The sequence below is a fragment of the Falco cherrug genome, chromosome 10 (genome assembly GCF_023634085.1).
Source record: "Falco cherrug isolate bFalChe1 chromosome 10, bFalChe1.pri, whole genome shotgun sequence".
Classification (NCBI taxonomy): Eukaryota; Metazoa; Chordata; class Aves; order Falconiformes; family Falconidae; genus Falco; species Falco cherrug.
In genome coordinates this window covers 2568734-2589981 of record NC_073706.1, presented here as the reverse complement: position 1 = coordinate 2589981, position 21248 = coordinate 2568734, and the positions used below count along the sequence as shown (strand labels likewise).

At 47.7% G+C, this 21248-nt stretch overlaps 1 protein-coding gene across 7 annotated transcripts in view; it reads left to right on the top strand.

Annotated features, from left to right (window-relative positions):
- TOX2 (TOX high mobility group box family member 2) overlaps window positions 1-21248 on the top strand; it is a 150684-nt gene that overhangs the window by 70971 nt on the left and 58465 nt on the right. For all 7 annotated transcript variants that reach the window (XM_055722255.1, XM_027812027.2, XM_055722260.1 and 4 more), the window contains exon 3: window positions 17486-17731. In XM_055722255.1, coding sequence (XP_055578230.1) covers window positions 17486-17731 — 246 coding nt within the window. The remainder of the gene's footprint in view (window positions 1-17485; window positions 17732-21248) is intronic.

Sequence of the window (21248 nt, the reverse complement as noted above, 5' to 3'; positions counted from 1 at the left end):
GTTATGTATCCTTAGTGTGCTGAGTGTGGCCATCGAGCTCCTTACCCTCGGAGTCAGGCATTGACTTCCAACCTCTACTCACTCGTGCGGTTGGTCAGAGCGCTGGACCCAAACTGGTGTCCAGCAGTGCTGTGGCAGCTTGCCTGCAAGCGGGAGGTGGTACCCATCCCTCATGGTCCGAACAGATTGGTGGGACCTCACGGGGAGCCCTTGAGAATGGGATGGCTTGATGCCTGCATGCAACAGGATGCTTGCATTAGCTCTTCTGCTTTTGCTCCAGGATTTGTACAGCAGAGCCCTGGGCATCCCCCTTCTTCAAGCCTGAGCGGCTCAGTGTGGGTGAGGCTGGCAGGTACCCAGGCGGGGGAGTGTGGGTGCTGTGGGTACCCAGGAGGGGAACACAGGACGCGGGAGAGGGAGTGTGCTGATGCAGGTAACCAGGGAGAAGGCGGTGTGGGTACTGCAGGCGGGGAGCTGTACTGCAGTTACTCAGGGAGGGGAGCATGCATGCCACCAGTCCTCTGTGGTGCTGCTTCTTTGGGAAAGTCTTGGATCTTTCCCTGTCAGGTGGTACACCAGGGCAGGCTGGTCGGAGCAATGATGGGAACCAAAAATCACAGGCAGTTAGGGATGCACTGGTCTTTCACAGGGAGGTGTGCTCTGGCCCTGGACCCAGCTGAAGGATCGCTATCACAGCAGTCTTAGCTCCTTCCAGCAGTGCGAAAGGTGGCAGAGCTGTCCCAGAGCTCTACATTTGCCCCATGCACCCATCACCCCTGTCGTGGTTCTGTCGAGGACTGTGCTGGGTCTCGCTCATCTGCTTTCATTACCAGCAGCCTCTGAGCAAGCCTGAAATAAATTTATCTTGAACTAGGAAATCCATCAGCAGCCATCAAAAGTGTCTGGGCTGATGCTGTATAGCCCAGGTCTATACATCTGTGTACATGTAAAGGGCAAAATATGACTTGGCTTTTATTACTTTAATTAAAACATGAGTGAAGAGTATGAGATTCATATTAAATTGTATTTTCCTGGCTGCTGTGAGAAGGAGCTAACTGATCTGATTACCATGAAGATTACAAACTATCAAAGTGAAAAAGAGCTTTTTGCTAGTATTTCATATTAAACCTTCAAACATAACACTTTAAGAATAATTATAGTTGTATTACTGGAAAATGATTCATGAATTCTGAATAAATATAAGACCCTTAAAGGGAAATGTTCCAAGACCACAGTTTTCATTCCAATCTGATGAAATTTAGTATCATTTTGCAGCTGTAGAATAAAATGAAAAAAAATATGTACATAGACTGTATTGAGTATATGTCAGACTAAACTAATGAGATTTTTTTCATCAACTCTGAGCACGCACACAGACAAATGGAATAGCCATTCTCATTTTCTGTAATAGAAAGCACTGAAAGAGAAGGCAGAAAGGATCTTACTGCTCACAAGTCTTTATTCTACCCTTCATTGTTAAATAATATATTTTAAGTTCTCATATCTCGACTCCAGAATGTTTGAACTGACGTTAATGGGTATATAAGAGAAAAGAGTGAGCTTAAAAAAAAAAAGTGAGGAAGGGCTAGGATTGGGACCTTTATTAGTATTCCCAGTGGGCTGTAATAAAGATACTTTTCACACAATACAGTGAATGTTTACAGCAGACAATTTAGTTTCCTTCCAACAATTATGAGAGAAATTGAATCTCAGGAAATGTTAGTTTTCTCTAAAATTAGACATAACAATAAAGATAGCCCTGAAAGTTTATTAAGGAGGGAAGAAAAAAAAAAATTAAGCCATCAGTCTCTGGAAGACAATTTAGCAAATTTATTTTAAGAATTCCAGATGACTTCTAAACAAAACCAGATACCTATGTGGCGCTGAGGGCTCATGCTCCCCACACCAGGCTTGGAGCTGGTGGCTGCTTTTCTCGTGAGGAGTAGGTTTTTTCCCAGGCTTCAGCAATTCCTAGTGCATTTTGCACAAATACACAAAAGATGCTTGTTTTCACCCCAGACCTGGCTGGAGGAGGATGCCGTCACTTCTGCAAGCAAATGGGGCACAAGATAGTAGCAGGTCTTGCTCTTCTGCTCACAGGTCAGGATGCTGCAAGCTGGGGAGCCCATACCGGTATCCAAAAGAAGTGTGTGGTCCTCACCTGCCCACCCCTCCCGAGGCAGGTTTCCCTGCACTGTAGGGGAAACATGATTTACATCAAAAGTAGCAAAGCTGTAGGAGCCCCATTTCATAAAACCAGCAGGATGTTCGCTCACCCGAGTGTTAGAAAGTGGAAAGCTGTGTATTTTTGCATGAATATTTGCATGCCTTCTCACAGGTGCAGTTAATACTGATGCTTGTGCAAATGCAATGTTTCATCCACCCCCCCATGCAGGCACAGAGCTCTGTGTGCAGTCACATATGGCTTTGCATGCACAAAGGACTAGTCAGCAAAACAACCAGTTAGCTCAGGCCTTTAAGTTTTTGCTGAGGAAAGTGGTCGTGAAATGTCCACAGGGGAGCTGCAGGGAAAGGGTGGGAGTTACGGGGCACTTGAATGCAACTGCAGGAATGAATTTATCGTGTTCACACTGAGATGCTGGGGATCAAAAAAGGAAAGCCCCTCTGTAAAACGCAGGAAACTCTGAAGCTCTATGAGCAGCTCATGCTGTGGTAGTTTATTTCGAAACAATGCAATTTGAACACAAAGTGTAGTTTTTCTACTTGACTTGGTCTCCAGGTTTCTGCATTGAGGATTGCTGCAACATCCAAATTAGATACTAGAGACACCTACTCTTTTCTACTTGTGTGTTTTTTCTTTTGCCCATGCAATCCTTGATTGCTGACTTTTGCTTCACTCTGTCCCAGTCTGGAAAGGGATTCCTGTTATTTGATATCAAGAATAGGGATGGGAAGAGAAATGGTGAAAGCCAATGCAGCTTAGCTTGCAGCCAAACTTCTCAAGTAATCTTCCTCAAAAGTATCTGCCCCATTCTGATCATATTTGGGGATAGACCAGGATGATGCTTTTTGGTAACACCAAGTAGGGCTCTTGAGGCACCGAGTTTGGTACCACTGTTATAATTAGAAGTGCTCGGTTCTGAGTCGTGACAGGTTTGTGGAAATGTCTAGACTTTGTGTGGGCTTGGATTCGAAAGATGGCAGCTGAAGCCCTTGAGTATGCTGAGCAAATGTAAATTTTTACCATGGAATTGATGTTTTGGCTTTGTTACCTGCAGCCGTGTTGTGCTGAGAACCTCCCCTGCCTCTTCATTAGCATCTCTTTCTCATTTTGGCTCTTCCACTTCTGCCCATTTTCCTCGGAACCATTAAAGTTCTACCTGGCATGTTGTAAACTAGTAAAAATAATAGAAAAACCTGTCTAGCTGCTTAATGAATAAAGCGTTTCTGTTGATTTGGCCACTGGGTAGCTGGGACTGGTTTTCTTTGGATGCAGCTACTAATGGAGTGCCTCCCGCTTCATGCCTTGTGTGTTGGGTTTGGTCCCTCATGGTCACACGATGAAGGTCATGCCGGTGTTGGTATGAGCCCTCTTGCACCTCCATCTCCTCTGCAAAGCTCTTTCCTGTGTCAGCAAAGGCTCTCCATTGCCTCTAGAGCTGCCAGTGCCTACAACAGTCCCTTCTCACTGCCAGCATTGAAGGTGATCCCTGCTCCTGGCTGTGACCAGCAGATTGGTGTCCTGGCTGTCCTTCCTGATGGAGGGTTGTCATTACTTTAGGCAAACATTGCTATTTCGATTGTTAATCTGATGGTTTTCCTTTTTGCCTTCCTCCTGAAAGGATGGTACCTACTCGAGCTATTCATTTTGTCCAGGTTGCTTAATGCTTTAGAAGGTATTTGGTGAGTCTCTGTGATTCAGGCCATGGATGAGCCCTTCACAGCAATGGGTGTGTTCCTGCCTTTTTTTAGATACCATACGTAAGCTTGTTTTAATTAAAGAAAAAAAAAATGTTAAAATTGTTAAAGATAAAATCTGTTTGTTTCCCAAAATTCACATATTGGAGGCCTAAGGCTGAGATTTTCACGCCTTCGCTGGGGATTTGGATACTTGGCTGTGCACCATGTTACAGTTCTCACAATTTTGTCATGAGTCTCTTGGTGCTTCGTGGTTTCCCTAACAGCCCGGCACCTTTGTGCTCTTGTGACGTGACAGCTTTTGCTTTGGAGAAGCGAGTAAAAGAATAAAATCCTTGCACTCATGGTTATGAGGGAAGCATGCATGTAATTGTGGCAGTCAGCAGCTCAGTAAATGCAAAGTGGGTAGGAGAGGTCCCGGCTGATTATCTTGACATCTCATGGACTGGGAGGGTTGGCACCTTGATGATTTTTGCATATGTAGGGTCTGCAAGAAGTGAGGCGTCCTGATCCCGTAGGTAATCTGTAATATCTCCTTCGACCAACGGAAACCAGGTCACGCTGAGCCGCAGGCAGACCTTGCCTGCCCTGGCTGTGGAGGCAGCGCTGCCCAAACCCAGCCACTGAGGCTGCAACCGGGTCGATGCTTTTGCCGTCTCTTCTCAGGGTTTACTTTGGCAAAGCTGACTCAGAGCTATCTGGTTTTGGCATTTCTCCTGCATGCTGGAGCCAGATTCTGGGGCTGAGGGTCTTAGGGATAATGTGGGAGGCTGATTTATCATGCTGGTGACTTCAGTTAATTTCCTTTTCCCATTTTGGCAACTTCCTGGCAGTCTGAAATGTTTTGCAGTGTATGGGCAGGTAAAGGATTTTGAGCTCCTCTTGAGGGTAAAGAGGAGAGAGGGGAGGGAAGAAGGTGGCATTTTACGAAGCATTGATATGTACTTAATTTTAATAAAATTAAAAAAAAAAAGGGGGTAAGCAGCACCTTAGCTGCTAAGGCGACAGGCGCTTAAGAAGCACTGAATAAATACATAAAACATATTTGCTGAAGGCATTTGTTGTTGGAAGTTTAAACATTAAAGATGCCTGGTTCGTCTGATACCATAATAAAACCGGGATGTTCAAAGAGCCATTAGTGGTGCTCAGACTACAGCTTTACATCTTCACTGTATGTACCAAGGAAGCCACATTAGATCAGCAATGCTTCAGTGAGTTTTGGCCCCAGAAGGGAAAGTAAGTGAATTCTGGGAGGGATTTCAACGTGGGCTTGGGCTTTTCTGTAGTGCATTTCCACTTTCATATTGATCAACGTGCATGTTTTTGTATTGTTCCCTTGTAAAGTGCTGGGGCAGGTCCGTGGGAGCTCTGCCTTTGTCCCGGTATCCCCAGGCTTAATAAAAGCTGGCTCAGGGCCTGATGAGACAAATAAACAGGTTTGCGTATTTATTTTTTTAAATTACAGGATAAGGAGGAACACAGATACTCAATCCATTAAGAAATAACTAGGTGGGTGATTCACTACCATTTGTGTAAATGGCACTAACTCTGGTCTGCCTGCACAATTTATTAATACTTCACGGGAGGAAAAAAAATTATTTTAATCTCATAATGGATGATGAGCTGTGAAATTGCTTCTGCAGCAGCTGGGCACCCTGGGGGAGGTGCTAGGTTGCACCACATTATGCAAGCTCTCCCCACATCTCTGCCTTCCTCGTGCTAATCAGGCATGTCAGATCTGGGCAGTGGGGAGGGGGGATGCCACTGCTCCTGTTGGATTTTATTTCTTTTTTTTTTTTTTTAAATAAAGGTAGTTTTCTTGTCAATTTCCTTTGGAGTCCCAAGTATGACTTGGGAAGTGTGCCAGGTTTGGGCTGGGACTGTGAGCGGTACCAGCGCTCCAGCTGCGGTGAAGTTTCGTTTGGGCACTACAAGGGCGGCCCAGGGGGAAATGATGCACCTGGGAGGACGGTGCATGTGTGTAGTGCTGAGAGCAAACCAGGTGTAGCGTAGGGCCACTTAGGAAAAGAATTGCAGGTTGCCCCCTCAGCTCCAGCAAGGGATTTGCAGCGTCTGCTTCTGCAGGCGTGACGATGGTCAACTCTTAGTTATACATGCATGTCTCTTACGCCTTGCAAACACCAGTCCTGGTGGCTGCAGGTGTGCCCTGGTGTGCGATGACTGCACAGGCTTCATGTGGAAATTTGTCTTTGATGATGAGAGAAAAAACAAAAAAACTCAGGGCACATCAGGGAGAAAAAAGGCTTGATTCAGGATGGGTTGTGTTGCCCTTATGGCTTTGCCGGAGGAGCTTGCTGCAGACCTGTAGGTAAAGCAACGTTTGCCACGGTGCCTGCGGCACAGAGTATGGCTGCGCTGGCCATGTGCAGTGGGCTAGGACATTCTTTGAGATAAAGCTCTGAAAAACTGCTACAAAGCATCCAGGCAACGTGTGGCACAAAGCCTTTTTTTAATCCCTTAACCCCACACCTTCAGTTTTGAGCATAAGAGAAATACTCTCTAACCGAAAAGGGACAAACACGGTACAGAACATAGTTTCTGCTCCGGGTCCTTCTGGCTCGACTGAAGCTAGGTTGAATTAATTTCTTAGAGTGCTTTTTACTAATTCTTCCTTGCATGCACTCCATTACTGTTTTCAGGCCGCCTTATCTCTTGACCTGCTTACAGTGCATTGTACATCATTATATAATGTACCCTTGGCTCAACACAAAATACCAAATCCGTACAGTCCAACAATGAATTTCTGTGAAGTGCGCTGATCTTATTATGCGAGTTCAATATGCCATGAGACAAAAAAGGCAATTATGTAAAATCTGTACTCCTCAAATAATTCCCAGAAATGCATGATATTCTTGAGTGGAATATTATCATATTCCTTGTATTTGCTTCCAGGCGAGTTATTAGGAAAGAAAAGAAAAGGGTTTATAGTTGTCTGGCCCAGTCGGTCTAATTTTAGATCCCCATTGGATCCTATCTCACTGGGTGCACAATCCCTTCAATATATTTTAAAAAGGGGCAAAAATCATTATAAACAATTTTAAGGGGGCTGATTGTGAGACAGATGACAGACTTTGCCGACGTGGAGCAGAGCTTGCACATCTGCTAGCTTTCCCTGGAGCACTGCCACGTTTGCTTTGAAAGACGCGGGGGAAATAGCCACCAAAACACGCAGTGAAATGAAGCACTTCTCTTGCCATTGTGGGTAGGTAACTAAAACCTCGGTGAAGCTAGATTTTACTACAGGTGATCCAGGGACAAAAACGTGCCTTACGGTCCTGGCCCTGCTTATGAAGATACAACAAAGGGTTTTCAGGAGCCCTGGTAATTGCTGATGTTTGCATGAGCCAGTATAGAATGCTTCTAAAATTGCCGTCAGCAGACTTCGAGCCATGGTATCCCCTCTGCTTGTTTGGAAGTTGAAGGCCTTTGTGACAGGGACACGGTGCTGCCACACAGAGTTCAGCCCCCGGAGCTGGAGGTGGGGCGTGCGGAGGGAGCACCTCCACGCGTGCCATGGTGCGAATGCCCCAGCATGGACCAGGACAGTGTGGGGCAGAGGCAGGGGGTGCCTGGACATGCTCTGCCTCATGGAAATGGCATTTCAGAGAAGTAACAGCAGCACATCTGCAAAGCTGGGGTTGTGGATGTGTCTTGTAGGGAACCCAGGGAACTCCCTGCAGCTAGATGTTGATGTCAGGGGCTTGGTAGAGATGCAAGGAGAGGGAAGGACAATAAAACCAGAGGAGGCAGTTGAAAGGGAGGGATGAATTCTTCAGTTCTCTGAGGAGCTTCTGTAATTGTTGATTAGAGATTTTTATGCCTCCCCCAAAATGCTGGCTAGTACTGACCAGATCTGAAGTCAGCATGTTGACAAACTGCTGGTCTGATTGTGTAAGCGGGGCTTGAGTTCTTGGGAGGACGGTGTGTGGTTGTGGGTCTCCATTCCCCCCTGCAAGTGGCCCTGAGAGCTTTCCTCTCCAGGACGTACCTGGTGGCACGAGAGGCTGGGTCTGGAGGGACAGCTGTCCCAGCAGGTCCGAGCGGAGCTCTCCTTCGGGACGCGCTGCGGTGCCGTCAGGGTCCTTCCCTGCGCTCTCCCACAGGGAATTGCTGCCTTGCAGTGAAAGGAGGAAAGGCTGAGGTATCCGAGGTGGATTACATTTATTTTCCTCGCTATTCCTGGGGGTAACTACATCCAAAACTCATTTTTGCCTGTGTCACTGGGGAATTAGAGGTCTGTCTCTCCCTCTTCCCTCAGAAGTCTATAAACGCAGCATTACTAATCCTTTATATACCATTGCATGCTGCACTGCTGCTTCCATGCATGTATATCTGCCTTTATGGTAACTGTAACCTTTTCTTGAACCAGAGATTTTCCTGAACAAAAGCCCTTTGGGATCTGTGTGGGTTTTCCTGGATACATTTTTAATAAACACAATAATTTGACTGCAAGCCCATTACCAATCCCCTGTTTGTTCTATGGGATAGTAATTTCCATGCCTGCAAAACCCACTAACTCATAGGGCAATCAAAGGAAGAATGACAACCAGGACAAAATTGGTATGTGTTGTGATAAACCAGTCCATCTTCAGCATCATGCACTGTAGCTTTATATATTGCCTGTAAATAATGTCTTCAAAAAGATATTAAATCTTTAGAAAAAATCAAGCCTAATTGTAACTATATTTTTGTTTTCCATTTTGGTTTATGTACAGTATATGACTTTTGCAGAGACATTTTTATTCCAGGAAAATGACAGGCCAACAAGAAGCCATAATTGCACTGATTTTTAGAAGTGCCTGCATTACTACAGATCTGATGTACTGCAAGACATGAATCAGAAAAATTCTATTAAAAAATCTCTTGAATGGCTGACACAGGAGTATTATCCACAATGATTAATTTGACTTGGTCATTATGAACACAGACAAGTCTGACAAAATTGCATTTCATTCCCCACTGAATTCATAAAATCACTATACACATAATAAGAAGTTATAGTTCTCTGCTATCCACTATTCTTGACAGGATTCCAGTTCTGGATAAGATACTGATTAAGAAAAAAAAAAAAAAAAAGTGGAGGGAGAGGGGGAGTTGGGAGCCTTTTTAAAAGCCTACAATAGGGCTGATTTCTTTTGCTATAAATTGTTCATAGAGCTCCATTATTTTTAGCTTTTTTTGGTGAAGTGGTGATGCAGGTCAGCCACAGCTTGGACAATACAAAAACATAAAATAAGCTTTTATTTACATCGGTGGGGATGCAGGAGAATCGCACGTGTGTGTTTCACATCATCACTGCCAGGAAGCCCTGCTGGGCTGTACCTGAGGGCACGGGTACATCGCTGCTGAGCCAGAGCCACGAGCACATCCTCACCCAGGCTGAATCTCAGGGATTGTCCATCCGACAGATGATTAATAATATCTGGTAGCCTGTTCTTCATTTCCCACCCACATAAACAAGGTACCAGTGGACAGGTTGAGGCCAGAGACTCCAAAGAATGTTGTTTCTGGCTTTGGTAGATGTAAAATAACAAAAATAAAACTTCTCTGGTGAGTAGCAGAATTGGGTGCATGCCTCCCAAAACTTTATCTTTCTGAGTGAACTGAGATCTTCTGTTCCCTCTGGATATTGCTGGTTGGTTCCTCTCACAGTCCCCATCCTGCTGAGCACCATGGCACCGCATCACAGCCATCCCTTCGCTGCTGTAGCGGCTAGCCACGGAGATCAGTGACCATTAGGCGAACAAGAATGTTCAGGACCTCGGTGTTGCCCTTCCGTGCGCATGTGGTTTTATGAAACTTGAGAAAAGAGACTTTTTTTGCACTGTTGAATCTGACTGAAGCCATCTGACAGGCTCAGCTTTTGGAAAACCCATGGCTCTGTGGCTGCATGGGGTTTGTGTCTGTAGGAGGTGGGACAATGTCAACTCATGTCAAGTTAGAAGGTAAACGTGCCGCTCTGTCCAGAGGCGAAGCCACCCCGTAGCACCGCTGTTGGCGGGCGGCTGGCTTTCTGCCGCAGGTTGTCGCAGCGCGGAGCCTGCCCCAGAGCAGTGCCTGCACCGTGGGGGGAGACGGGGAGCAGCGGGGAGCATGGAGGTGTGTGCTTGCTCTCTAGGGCAACCAACGCTTGTTCAGGATTTAAAACCCCACTACTACAGGTATGGAGCAGTAGCACAGAGGCAGGCAGGTATTTTCTGCCCGTCGCTGGCTGCTCTGCTGTGCTCCCAGCCTCCCCGGTGTGGCTGCCTGTTACTGAACATTGTGCAGACGCTTCCAATGCACATCTATGTTCATGCAAGAACTCCTTTTCCCCTTTTCAACCACATTCCCATAGTCAAAGACCTGAGCATGTGAAAATTAATGTAGAAGGGACTGGGAACACTTCAAAGACAATTTGTAGATTGTATGTGACTGACTGTTAATAAATACTTCTTTACAGTATTTATCCAACTCTACCCAAGTAATTCATTGGCCCTGCTATTCACACGCTGGATCTCTCTGTGTGAAGATGAGGCAAATCAATTTCCATTCCTAAGACCCAGAGCTGCTGACGCGGAAAATCAGCGCTACTTCACTTCTTGGCACAGGGCCTTGGGAATCACAGGTGCAAGCACAGCCCTCCGGCACCCCCCGCCCCCAGGAGAGGTGGTGCTGAAGGGGTCTGCAGCCCTGCCTGCAGCCCCCTGGGTCACCCCTTGCTGGCCCCAGAGCATTTCTCTGGAGTTTGCAGCATCCAGGTGACCTCCACCTTCTCCTGCCACCTGAAGTAACGTTTCTGTCCCTGTGGCTTCAGCGCTTTGCAACAAACAAAATACCTCTGTGGGTCATGTGCCAGAGACACGTATCAAAATCCCCTTCTTGCAAATGTGGTCGTGCCTGTGCTGGGTAACGTGTGTGGTGGGACAGCAGTTTGGGGGCTTTTAAGGAAATACGGGGTAGCTTGCCTTCAATAAGCTTGGATTTTCACTTTTTCGTGGATCTTCTCTCAGCCTGGGGTTCCCTGCAGCTTGTGTGAATGCTGGCACATCCTTTTGTATATGTGTAAGAGAAATAAGGAAAGTCCCTGTAGGACAAGGCAGTGTCCAGCTTCCGTACAATCGATATACCCCACACGGCACCTGGCTGGTTTTTGCAGCCCCTTCCCCAAGCCGTGCTGGTAGAGCTTGCGGTGCCAGTGGGAGAGGAGTGCTCTCCCTGGGGACACAGCCCTCAGGACCCAGGTCCTGCTGCCGTCCCTGTGTCCAGCTGGGCTCAGGTTGCGGGGGGTGGCGTGGGGATTGCTATTGCTGTTCGTGGGACGGTGTGGACACCCCTTCGCCTCTGTGTCCTCCCTTCTCCTTATGCGCACCAGGAGCTCAAGGTGCAGCCCTTGGTCGTACCAAGTAGGAATGTTTTCTTCACTTTGCAGACTTGCCAGGTTGGATTTGGTCTGGTTAGACCCATCTAATCTCTGAAGTATCTTAGAGGGTCGCATTCCTACGGCAGTAAGCTCTTGTGTTAGCTGCAGGGAAAACCTTGTTAGTAGATGAGGGATGGTACAGAGTCCATGGTGGATTGTGTCATCTGGACGATTAGGGTGGGATGGATCACGCCAGCCTACGTATTTCCTTGTACCTTACCAAGAATAAATGTTCTCTCTTAGGCTCATATTTACTGTTGAATGTTATTTGACAGGGCAAATATTTACCTGCAATAATACTGCAAATCTCTATCCTTCTCCCTGTGAATAATATTTCTCTGAATCAATGCTTGGCTGCAACTCCTGGATCCTTGTGGATAATCACACTGAACATGACTCAGTGGAGAATTGGGGTCGCTGAACGTTTGCCTTGCTGCCAAGGAGAATGGTTTCCCAGGTCCTTGGTCAAGTCACATCTTCTATGATCAATACCAACACACAGTGGAGAGACGGTGCCGGCTGGGTGTGGAGTGTTTTGTAAAGAAGGATTGTGTTTTCCCCCCCTTCCATGAGGGGAAAGGTAGGAGAAAACTAAAGGCTTAATTTGTAGACATGCTCAACACTTGTAGCTCCCTCCTGAATCACCTGCACGGCAAATTCATAGTGTCTTTTAAAACATGGCTGTGGTTATGGCTTTGGCTGAACCACAGCTGGTCCCTTGAGCGGCACTGCATTGCCATGTCTGGATGTCCCTGAGTCTCGGGTTAGGTGGACATGTGAAGCCACCCAGCCACCATGCAGTGGTGGGTGGGTGCATCCAAAACAGCCTCTTGGCTGTGGTTGTGGGGATGCTCCCCTGGGCTCAGGCCCATGGTTAGGTGTGGGGGGGGTGTTACTGGCTGGCTGGTGGGACCTTGCCAGGGCCTGACTTTGTTTGCGGTTCAAGAGGAGGTACAGCAGAGAAGCAAAAGGTAAAGCAGCAGCAACATTGAGTGTGGTTTTGAGTCCGATGGCAGAGGGTGTGAAGGGTCACCATGCCCATCAGGCCACCCCACAGTGCAGAGGTGTGGGACACCCAGGGCATGTTGATAACCCACAGATGTGCTCCATGTCTGCAGCAGAGATGAGCCATTTGCCATTGACAGACCCGTGCTCAGAGCCACCTCCCACCCAAGAGCCTCCTCCTGGGCTGGGCTCTGTGTGCAAGGCAGAGAAATGTCTGGGCTCAGCTTACATCAGCTAGGAGAAATGGAAATCTGGCCCAATGCCTTGGATAGATCCGAGAGCTGGGAATGGGCATCTCCATTCCCATCCCTGCACACCCCATCAGTCTCAGGTGCGCTGGGGATCAGGCGCAAACACATCCAGGGGTGTTGTAAAATCCTGGGTGGTGTGGCCTGGCTCTCTCAAAGCAGACAAGAAGGCTTCGTGGCTGAAGCTCTCACTCCCTGCTCTGCTGCCTGCTCCCAGGGCAGCCCCCTGAGCCAGCGCACGGCCAGCCTGCATGGCTGTAAGGCAGCTCTGGCTCCAGCACCGTTTGCCTGACCTTCCCCCAGCGCTGCCTGGTGCAGCCAGCTGATAAGAGGAGAAAAAAAGTGGGATTGTTTCTCTCCCACCCTGGAGCAGCAGCAGCAGCCTGTTCCTTTGTTGCGGGCATTTGCACTGTGTTACAGCGGTGGGGGATGCTTGCTGTGAACATGCTCAGCACCATTGCTTGCTCATTGCTGGATGCTGACAGTCTGGAGTGAGAGCTCCTTGCTTCTCTCCTTGAACCGCAGTATCTTTCAGATGCAGCTTAAGAGCATGTAGAGAAGATGTCCACAATTTGATAAGCTTGTAATTCAGGTGCTTATGCAGCCATATAAAAGAAGATCCAGTTTTGCTGTTGTGACTCGGGTTTCCCATGCCTGGGCTGCTGGGAGACCCGCAGAGGGACCAGCTCATTCCCCTGTAAAGCTCTTGTTCTCCACCCGCTGTCGTGATTTAGCTCCATGTGCATATGGGGGCACCCTTTAACTGCAGCTCCTGCTTCTGCACCCACAAACATGCACTGCAGAACCACTTGGGCCACGGCTGGTACAGCTTTACTCAGTGTGCACAGTGCTGTTGCTTAAGCATGCATACAAGAGGCAGGGACTTGTGTGTCCTCCCTCCTCGCCCTCAAATAGCCCTGCTCCCCCTGGTTGGCCAGGACCATCCTGCAGGTCTCTGCAGTGTCACTCGAGGTTCTCCCTCATCCTTTCCCCAGGGACTTGCTCCTGCCTCCTCCTTAACCCCTTTCCAGCCCCACTGCTTCCCTGTCCACCCTCTCAGCCTCCTCCTGCTGCACAAGCTGTTGTGTCCTTCTCCACTATCCTCATGTGGGTCACCCGCAGCTCCTGGGCGTTTTGGGTGCCTCTTATCCATCTCTGTCTCCCTCTCTTGAAGAGCATAAGGGAGTAGTACGGGAAGCCTGGGAGATCTCGGCACATCGTTCCCATGGCAGGGAGCAGTGTTTCATGCTGGGGCGTCTCCAAGACCTGCTGGTGCTTTTGGGTTGTGCTTGTCGGGGCCACTGCAGCTCTGACAAAGGGACCTTGCTGTGCAAGTCCCCCCATGCTCTTGCAAGGGCATCAGCAGTCCTGACTTTCCTCTCAAGTGAATGCAAGTAGCATGTCCCCAGCCCTGTGCTCGTGAGCTAGGAGGGAGCAGCCGGTAATGTGGTCACCTGTTGTGACTCCTCTTGGGCCTGGATGTGGCCCAACTGTCACCTTGCTGGGAACCAGAGCCTTTCTCCCCATTACAGACCCTTCCGTGTTTCCCCATGCTGAGGGCGCAGATCTTGGGAGCTGTGGCCCAGCAAGGCATGATGAAAGGGTGGCGGGGAAGCTGTGTGGCATGAGCAGAGCAAGATGGATGCATTCCTTCATGTCCCCGCAGCACCTCCCCTCCACCCTCTGTCATCTGACTCTGAATCTGCTGGTGGACGGAGACAGTCCAGAGACCCCTGTTCAAACTTGGATTTCAAGAAGGAAAAATTGTTTTTAAATACGATTTTGCTGCTGTTAGTTGTCCCTTCTGCAATGCCATCCTGTGGCACTGCTGTGCGAGCATGGGGCATAGCCCCGGTGCTGTGCTCAGGGCAGTTTGGTCCATGCCTGGTGCCTGGTCTTGCAGCACAGCCCCTGTAACTGGAGCACAGAGAGATACACGGGGGTCTGAGGGCAAGGAGGGAGTCAGAGAAGAGGCACAGTCCCCTCTCTGGGGGTGCTTGGCTCCATCCTGCTGCTCCATCCGGCTGCAGGCAGAAGCAGAGCTTTGCCACTCCAGGCAGCACCCATCTGCCCTGCAGCACGAGCCGAGAGTGGCTTTGCAAGAAGAGGCTTGTTGTTTCAGCTGATTTCAGTGGTTTAATTTGAAGAGGAATAATGTGTAATCACAACAACTGTCATCTGTTTGACAGTGGAAAATCCTAGATCTTCCGTGCTTTTTTGTGTACTGTAATGGGCAGCCTTTTAGCAGAGCGAGCTTCTGTGCAATTGCGTTTGGAGTCCTGGCGGGATGAATGGGTTCAAACCAGCTCACTAATCTAATTTGTAATGTATCCTTATAACATATAATTGGCTGTTTAATTTAATTCAAATTAACATAAGAATAGGAAATATAATCTGCAGCGTAGCCCACATGGTGGTAGAAAGGAGTGTTGGGTGTTACTGGCAAAGGGGTTGAGATGACAGCTTTTGTGCACGCGGCGTGAGACCACCCTTCGTGGGGACGGAGGCGTCACCTCAGACATGTCAGTAGGCACCGTGTGTGACAATAAATCACCCCCCTTTCCCGCCTTGCGAGTGTCTATCTGTCTCATCTCCCTTCCTTATCTTTCTAGCAATCTATTTAAAACATATATAGAATAAACACGGCTTGCTTTGGAAAATTGTTCGTAGCGATAGGGTGTAAAAGCTGGCAGGCACCAAGTCTGATTCTGTTGATTGGATATTGTCTAATCTGATTTTGATTGTGTACAGCTTTGATTGTAATTTTGATATGTCTGCACAATACTGTAGCTGTTCAGAAAGCTTTGTGATTTAAACAGGTCTTTTTTTCTCTTTCCCTCCCCTGGGCTGAATAGAGGAGGCAGAAATGTGCGGGGCGCTGGGCTTTCGTGCTCCTCACAAAACCACCTCAAAGGCCTTCGGTGAGCTGCTCGGCAGCAACACAGGGAACTTGTAGTTTTGAAGAGAGCTTTAGGAAACTTTGAGTGGGTTTTACATAATTTAGTTAAGTACAGTAAAGCCACTTGCTTATATACCTGATACCAAAATAAACCAGTTGGAGGAACAAGTTTGCTGTGCAATGATTTATTTAAATCCCTTTTTGTAAAGCATGGAGTGAAATCCTCTTAAATAACTGGGAAAGAATCGGTGTACCTCAAAAAGCGTAGCCCAAATGGAAACCTAACTACTCGTCGTCTTAAAGGGGATCGCTCTGTCTGCTGTTGTGTACATCCTCTCAGCCCCCTGCCTGCCCCGTGTAATGCCACTGCTAGACAGCGGCTGCCTGGAAAAGCAGCTGGGCTTGGGTTTGCCCCGAACAGTAACGGCTGGTACAGGGCTACCTCAGCCCGGGCTCTGTCTTGTATTTCTCACGCACTCCTATTTACCCCCAGCCGGTGGGAATCTCAGGCGAACGTGAAGGCTGGGGTGGGATGTGCGCTGCCTGCTCTTCTCTCTGTCTCCCTTTGCAGCAGGATGAGGCGGGGTGAGAGGCAGGGGTTCAGCTCAGCAGAGGATGGGCTGCTTCCAGCCCCGGCTTTGGGGTGAGGCAGGAGTGACCCCCTGCTCCGACAGCCCCTGCTCCGACACCCGTCTCTCCCAGGCAGTGCTCCTGCTGCAAGCCCTTCCACTATCCAGATACCTCCTTGCTCCCCGTTGCCTCTCCCACTGGCTTCTGTATTCCACTTAAATATGGGGTTTATTTTATTTTATTAAGGGTTTTCTACCTGCAGTCTGGGGCAATGAAGAGCATGAATCCAAATGTGAGCTCTGGGGCAATGGATTAATAAAGCCTACAGTGCTTAACTGGTTTTGCACACATCTGGGGTTTTGCTCTTAAATCAAGTATTAAGTCAAAATCCAACCATGAAACTAGGTGATCGGGGAAATTTAGCTTAAAATCCATGTGTATAATACTATGGCTAATCAGAATTTCATATGCTGTAATAATATGTGAAACAGTAGATGTTTAGAATAAGCCTCCTCTGCCAGAGACTCATTATGTTCTGTGTTGATAATTAATAATTTTAGATAAATTCACACTTACATTATGAAGCAAATATGTTTTTGTCTGAAGTGAAAACGATAGCACAGGTGCAATAACATATTCTTTCTCTATATAAATTGGACACTTAGAAGTAAACAAGCCACCAGAAAACATGGGAAGCACGAGGAGTACAACATCTCTGTGTTTGTGGTCACCTCACGAGACCGTTGGTAGGGAGGTGAGGGAACACTTGTCCGAAGGAAATTTGGATAAGGATATAAGGAAGGACAAATCTCCATATGTGGTAGATCATGCAGGCTTTCTTTAAAGGATTTTTTAAAAAGCGATGGCTGTCTTTCCAACTCTCCCTCCCTGGTTGCAGCTTCTGTGCTGGAGTTTGTGAGGAATCAACAGGAATTTTGTTCCCACATACTAGTTATTTCTGCGGAGCTAATTCTCATAAAAACTCTTGAAAATACAAACTGTAGATACCATAAGAGCTAAGCTGGGTGCCCAGAGAAAGACTTTTGACTTAAAAATGCTGCAGCAGGTTGGGAAATGGCTGTGCTCTTTCACGGCTGTGGGCTCCGCGAGCATAGCTTGCCTGGCTGTGGTCCAGGCAGGGAGGATTCTGCTGAGGCTTTGGTGCACTAGAGATGCACTGGTGGGATGCAGCGTGGGAGAGGGGAGCACTGGGGGTGCCCAGGGCGGATCCAAGTTGTGCAAGGACCCATGGTGTCCCTGACAGATGGTGTGTTGCTACCACACTCACTACCTGGCTCCCATCTAGTTACAGCCTGCTGGTGTCCAGGACTAGAGATGTCTTATTAAAGCAAAACCATTTTCCCTGGGATGTGCTTTTGTATTTCTTACACAAATAATTGTTTTTCTTTGCTGAAGCAACAAGGCAGTGATACATTGCAAAATGTCTTTTTCATGTTTTAGACGTATAACGGTCAGAATGAGAACAACGAAGACTATGAGATCCCTCCCATAACGCCTCCAAATCTCCCTGACCCTTCCCTCCTGCACTTGGTGGACCACGAAACTGGATATCACTCCCTGTGCCACAGCCTCCCTCCAAACAGCCTGATACCAGCGTACCCCTACCAGAACATGGACCTGCCGGCCATCATGGTCTCCAACATGTTGAGTCAGGATGGGCATCTTCTCTCCAGCCAGCTACCCACGGTCAGTGATTTTTTCCCCCTTACTACCTTTCATTCAAGCTGCTCTGTATTTCGAGTTCTGAGTCATTTGAATGTCAAAGGATGTTGCAACAAGTTGTTTGCGCTGGGGGTCGGGAAGATCTGGTGACAGCCCAGCCTCACTGCCCTGCTGCCTGCCAAGGTCAGGGTGCAGTGGCAGATGCCGCATGGCTGTGGTCATGATGGCAATTTTGTATTTCCAGTTTGGTGTCTTCCTGAGCTTTATTAACTACTCAAGAGTCGAGGGGAAAGTTGCTTTCCTCCGTGTACGTAACGTCATCACTGAACTGAGCAAAGTGCACGTGCTCCATCCCCCACGTGAAGGTGACCAGCTGAAGCCCCTGGTTCATAACCCCTACGCCCTGCATCCTTTATCCTGCTGGGAAAAACTCCCAGCCCATCACTACTGTGTCCTGCTGCCAGGGTGGCCCCAGCGGCATCAGCAGGAGCATCAGCGTGAAGGGAAAGCGTGTCCTGTTGATTTTGAGGGGAACAAGATCCCTCCTTGCACTTGCACACTCAAATTGCCTCTTGGCTCACGCCGTGGCAAGGAGATACCTTGTGAAGTTTCAAATGACTCTTCTGTAAGAATAAATAAGGCAGGGATAATGAAGTAAAGTGCAGCTCTGGGAAGAAACCTCAGGGCCAATTAGACCTTACGATGCTTCTGTATCAGCAGCACCGAGGAAAGGTTGCGACTTGATTTTGACAGTGGTATTGAATTAATACTGTTGTTGTTTAATAATGTTTTCCTCTTTAGCAGATTTAGCCCTATGGTTAGTTTTCTGCATTGTTTCTCTCAAAGATCATTGATTTTCATGGGTACTGTTGGATGGCATCAATATCAAACAGAGTTAATTTTACTTAAATAGCATGCCTGCGAGTCTGCACTCCGCTAGCTGGAGAACATTTGGTGTTGATTGCTTGAATAGATAACGGTATGAAAGGTAGTGATATTTAAATATTTGAATGGGATATTATCTCTTAGTCTAGGAAAATCCCAAGGCTTTCTAAAGTCTTCATGCGTCTCCAAGTTTAATTGTTAGTGTGTTTAAGAAAAATATCATGTTCTGCCCATCAATATTGAACACAGGCATATTTCTGTGGAATTAAATATTACTTAGGCCTCTGTGTTAGCTTTTAGGTTCTTAGTGATTAAAACATTCATTTCGGTGACAAAAAGAGTTAATTTCAGATGAAATATTTTCCCTTGGCTTAATTCAAAGCACAGCCCCTTTGCCTGACCCCTATTTTCATAACACGGTAATTTTATCCTGTGTTGATTGTCTCATCTTTGAGAGGTGATATTGCACTTATAAATCACTTTCTAAAATACCTAAAGAAACAAGAATAGTGGGATTTATTAAGCAGCTTCTGTACGTCTGAAATAATTTATTTTGGAGTAGTCCTTGGGAAATGTTCTCTTTCTTACTCCATGGTACTGTTTTACAAATGCAGCATGGTGACAATAAATCAGGACTGAGCCAGAGAAGATAAGAAGGGGGCTTAGTGGGCTGTAAACGTAGAATAGAGAGATTAAGATTTGTTTGCCCCTTACCACAAAAATAAAAAATCCAGTGAACCCTGAATTTTCCAGCCGATAGCGGATTGAAACTGTTTCGTTTCCAGCGGAAACCCGTGGAGCTGTAATACATCTTCAGAGGTCCCAGCAGCAGAGGAAGCAGATCAGGGAGCGAACCGCCTTGCAATTTTAGCTCCAAATTGTATCCTGCCTTACCCCCCGTTAAAGCCTTTTTTCCATGCCATCAGACTTCTCCCACTGAAAGGTAACACCTTCTAGCCCCTCCCCACCCCCTTTTTTTTTTTCTGGATACCCAAATTGAGTCTCCCCTTACTCCACCTCCAGCCCATGGCAGCCTCATTCATCCCATAGGAACTCCCGTTAGTGGTAATGGGAGCAGCGCATGCAGGTAACACAATAAAATCCCGGAGTCAGAGCAGATTTTTAAACTCGGATGGTTAATACCTCGTGCCCAGCACGCTGCAGCCCACTCGGCGCTGGCCCCGTGATGCCAGCCTGCTCCAGGCATCGCTGCACCCCTGCACCCAGCCACCTTCGGGTGGGAGTCTGCAGCAAGGAGCCTCCAGATCAGCAAAGGGGCTTGTTTGCTAACGCTTCCAAACAGAGAGGCCGTATCGCCGCACGGGTAGTGACGGGAAGCCAGTCTGGGAGCGAGCCTCGCCTGAGCGCCACGGAGGCGTGTGGCGGTTTTGTCTTTGTTCCAGGACCGACATCGCTCATGCAAATGCTGGAGCCGGGAGCCTGGCTCCTTGCTGCTGCTCTTCGCTGTAGTTCGGACCTGGTTTTGCATAGGCAGCTATTTCCTGCGTTGGCTGCCGTGTCTCTTGGTTTGAATACAGTGACAAATGACAAGCAATTCAAGGTAAAGTGTTTAGACATTGGTCAGACTTTTCCCTAAAAAAGTCTTTTTTTAAGACTTGGCATTTTTTTAAGGCATCATCGTGACAAAATCTTGAGCTGCTGAAAAGACGTGAGCTAGGAGTAGCACTGGGGATTCATTCGTATTTTCCTCTGCAGTTCAGAAGTGAATAAGGAAAATACAGGTGCGGGTTGCTGTCCCCTTTGGCCTGTCTCTTGTCCTGGGATGTCCCAACATCATCCTTAGATTGAATTAAGCCTCCCAGTGCCTCTGCAAGGGAGGAGGCTGCTGCTCCCATTGTGCAGATGAATATCAAGTCAAAGTGAGTTTAAATCAGCGCAGAAATTCCCATGGCAGGGTGAGAGCTGGAGAGGGAAGGTGGATTTTGGTGCAAGCTAGACCCTGTACCTGGCTCCAGCCCGTCCATGGGGTGTCAGGAGCTGGAGCCCCTTGTTCTAGCAAAGCAGCTGTACCCTGCTGGGGAAGAACCAAGGCCACCATCACCTCTGCCTTTCCTTATACCTTCAGCAGCAACAGCCAGAGCATCCTCCACGCCACCAGCCTCCGCACACTTCACTCTGCCCCATGGACCAGTCTACATTTATGTAACACAGTTCTTCACTGCTGTTTCTGTCACTTTATCTCCTTTTTTTGTTTTACCACCACCAGTTTTTAGAAGTTAGGGAGTTTTCAGACACTGAAGGTAGGATGCAGGAACCTGATGGGGAGAGGAGCAGGGATGGATGGGCAAGAGTAGACAAAGAGATGGCAGAGGAGGTGATGTTCGGGGGAGCAGGGAGGCTGGGGTGGAGGCAGGACTGGCTCGTTTGGGGAAGGTATGATATTTTTTGTGTTGGTGGCAAGAAACAAACAGGAAATTCTTAATACAGCGGATATTGTTTTTCTACTGTCCTCTCTTTTGCTATGGGAAAAGAGGAGGGAAAGAGGAGGAATGGCAAGAGGGAAAGAAAATGAGAGAGATGTGATTGTCATTGAGAAATGAGAATGTTTAAGAGAAATTAATCAGAGAAGAAAAAGGATGTTTTCCTTGGAAAGAGTATGACTTTGCTCACTGTGAACATCCCAGCAGTGTTACAG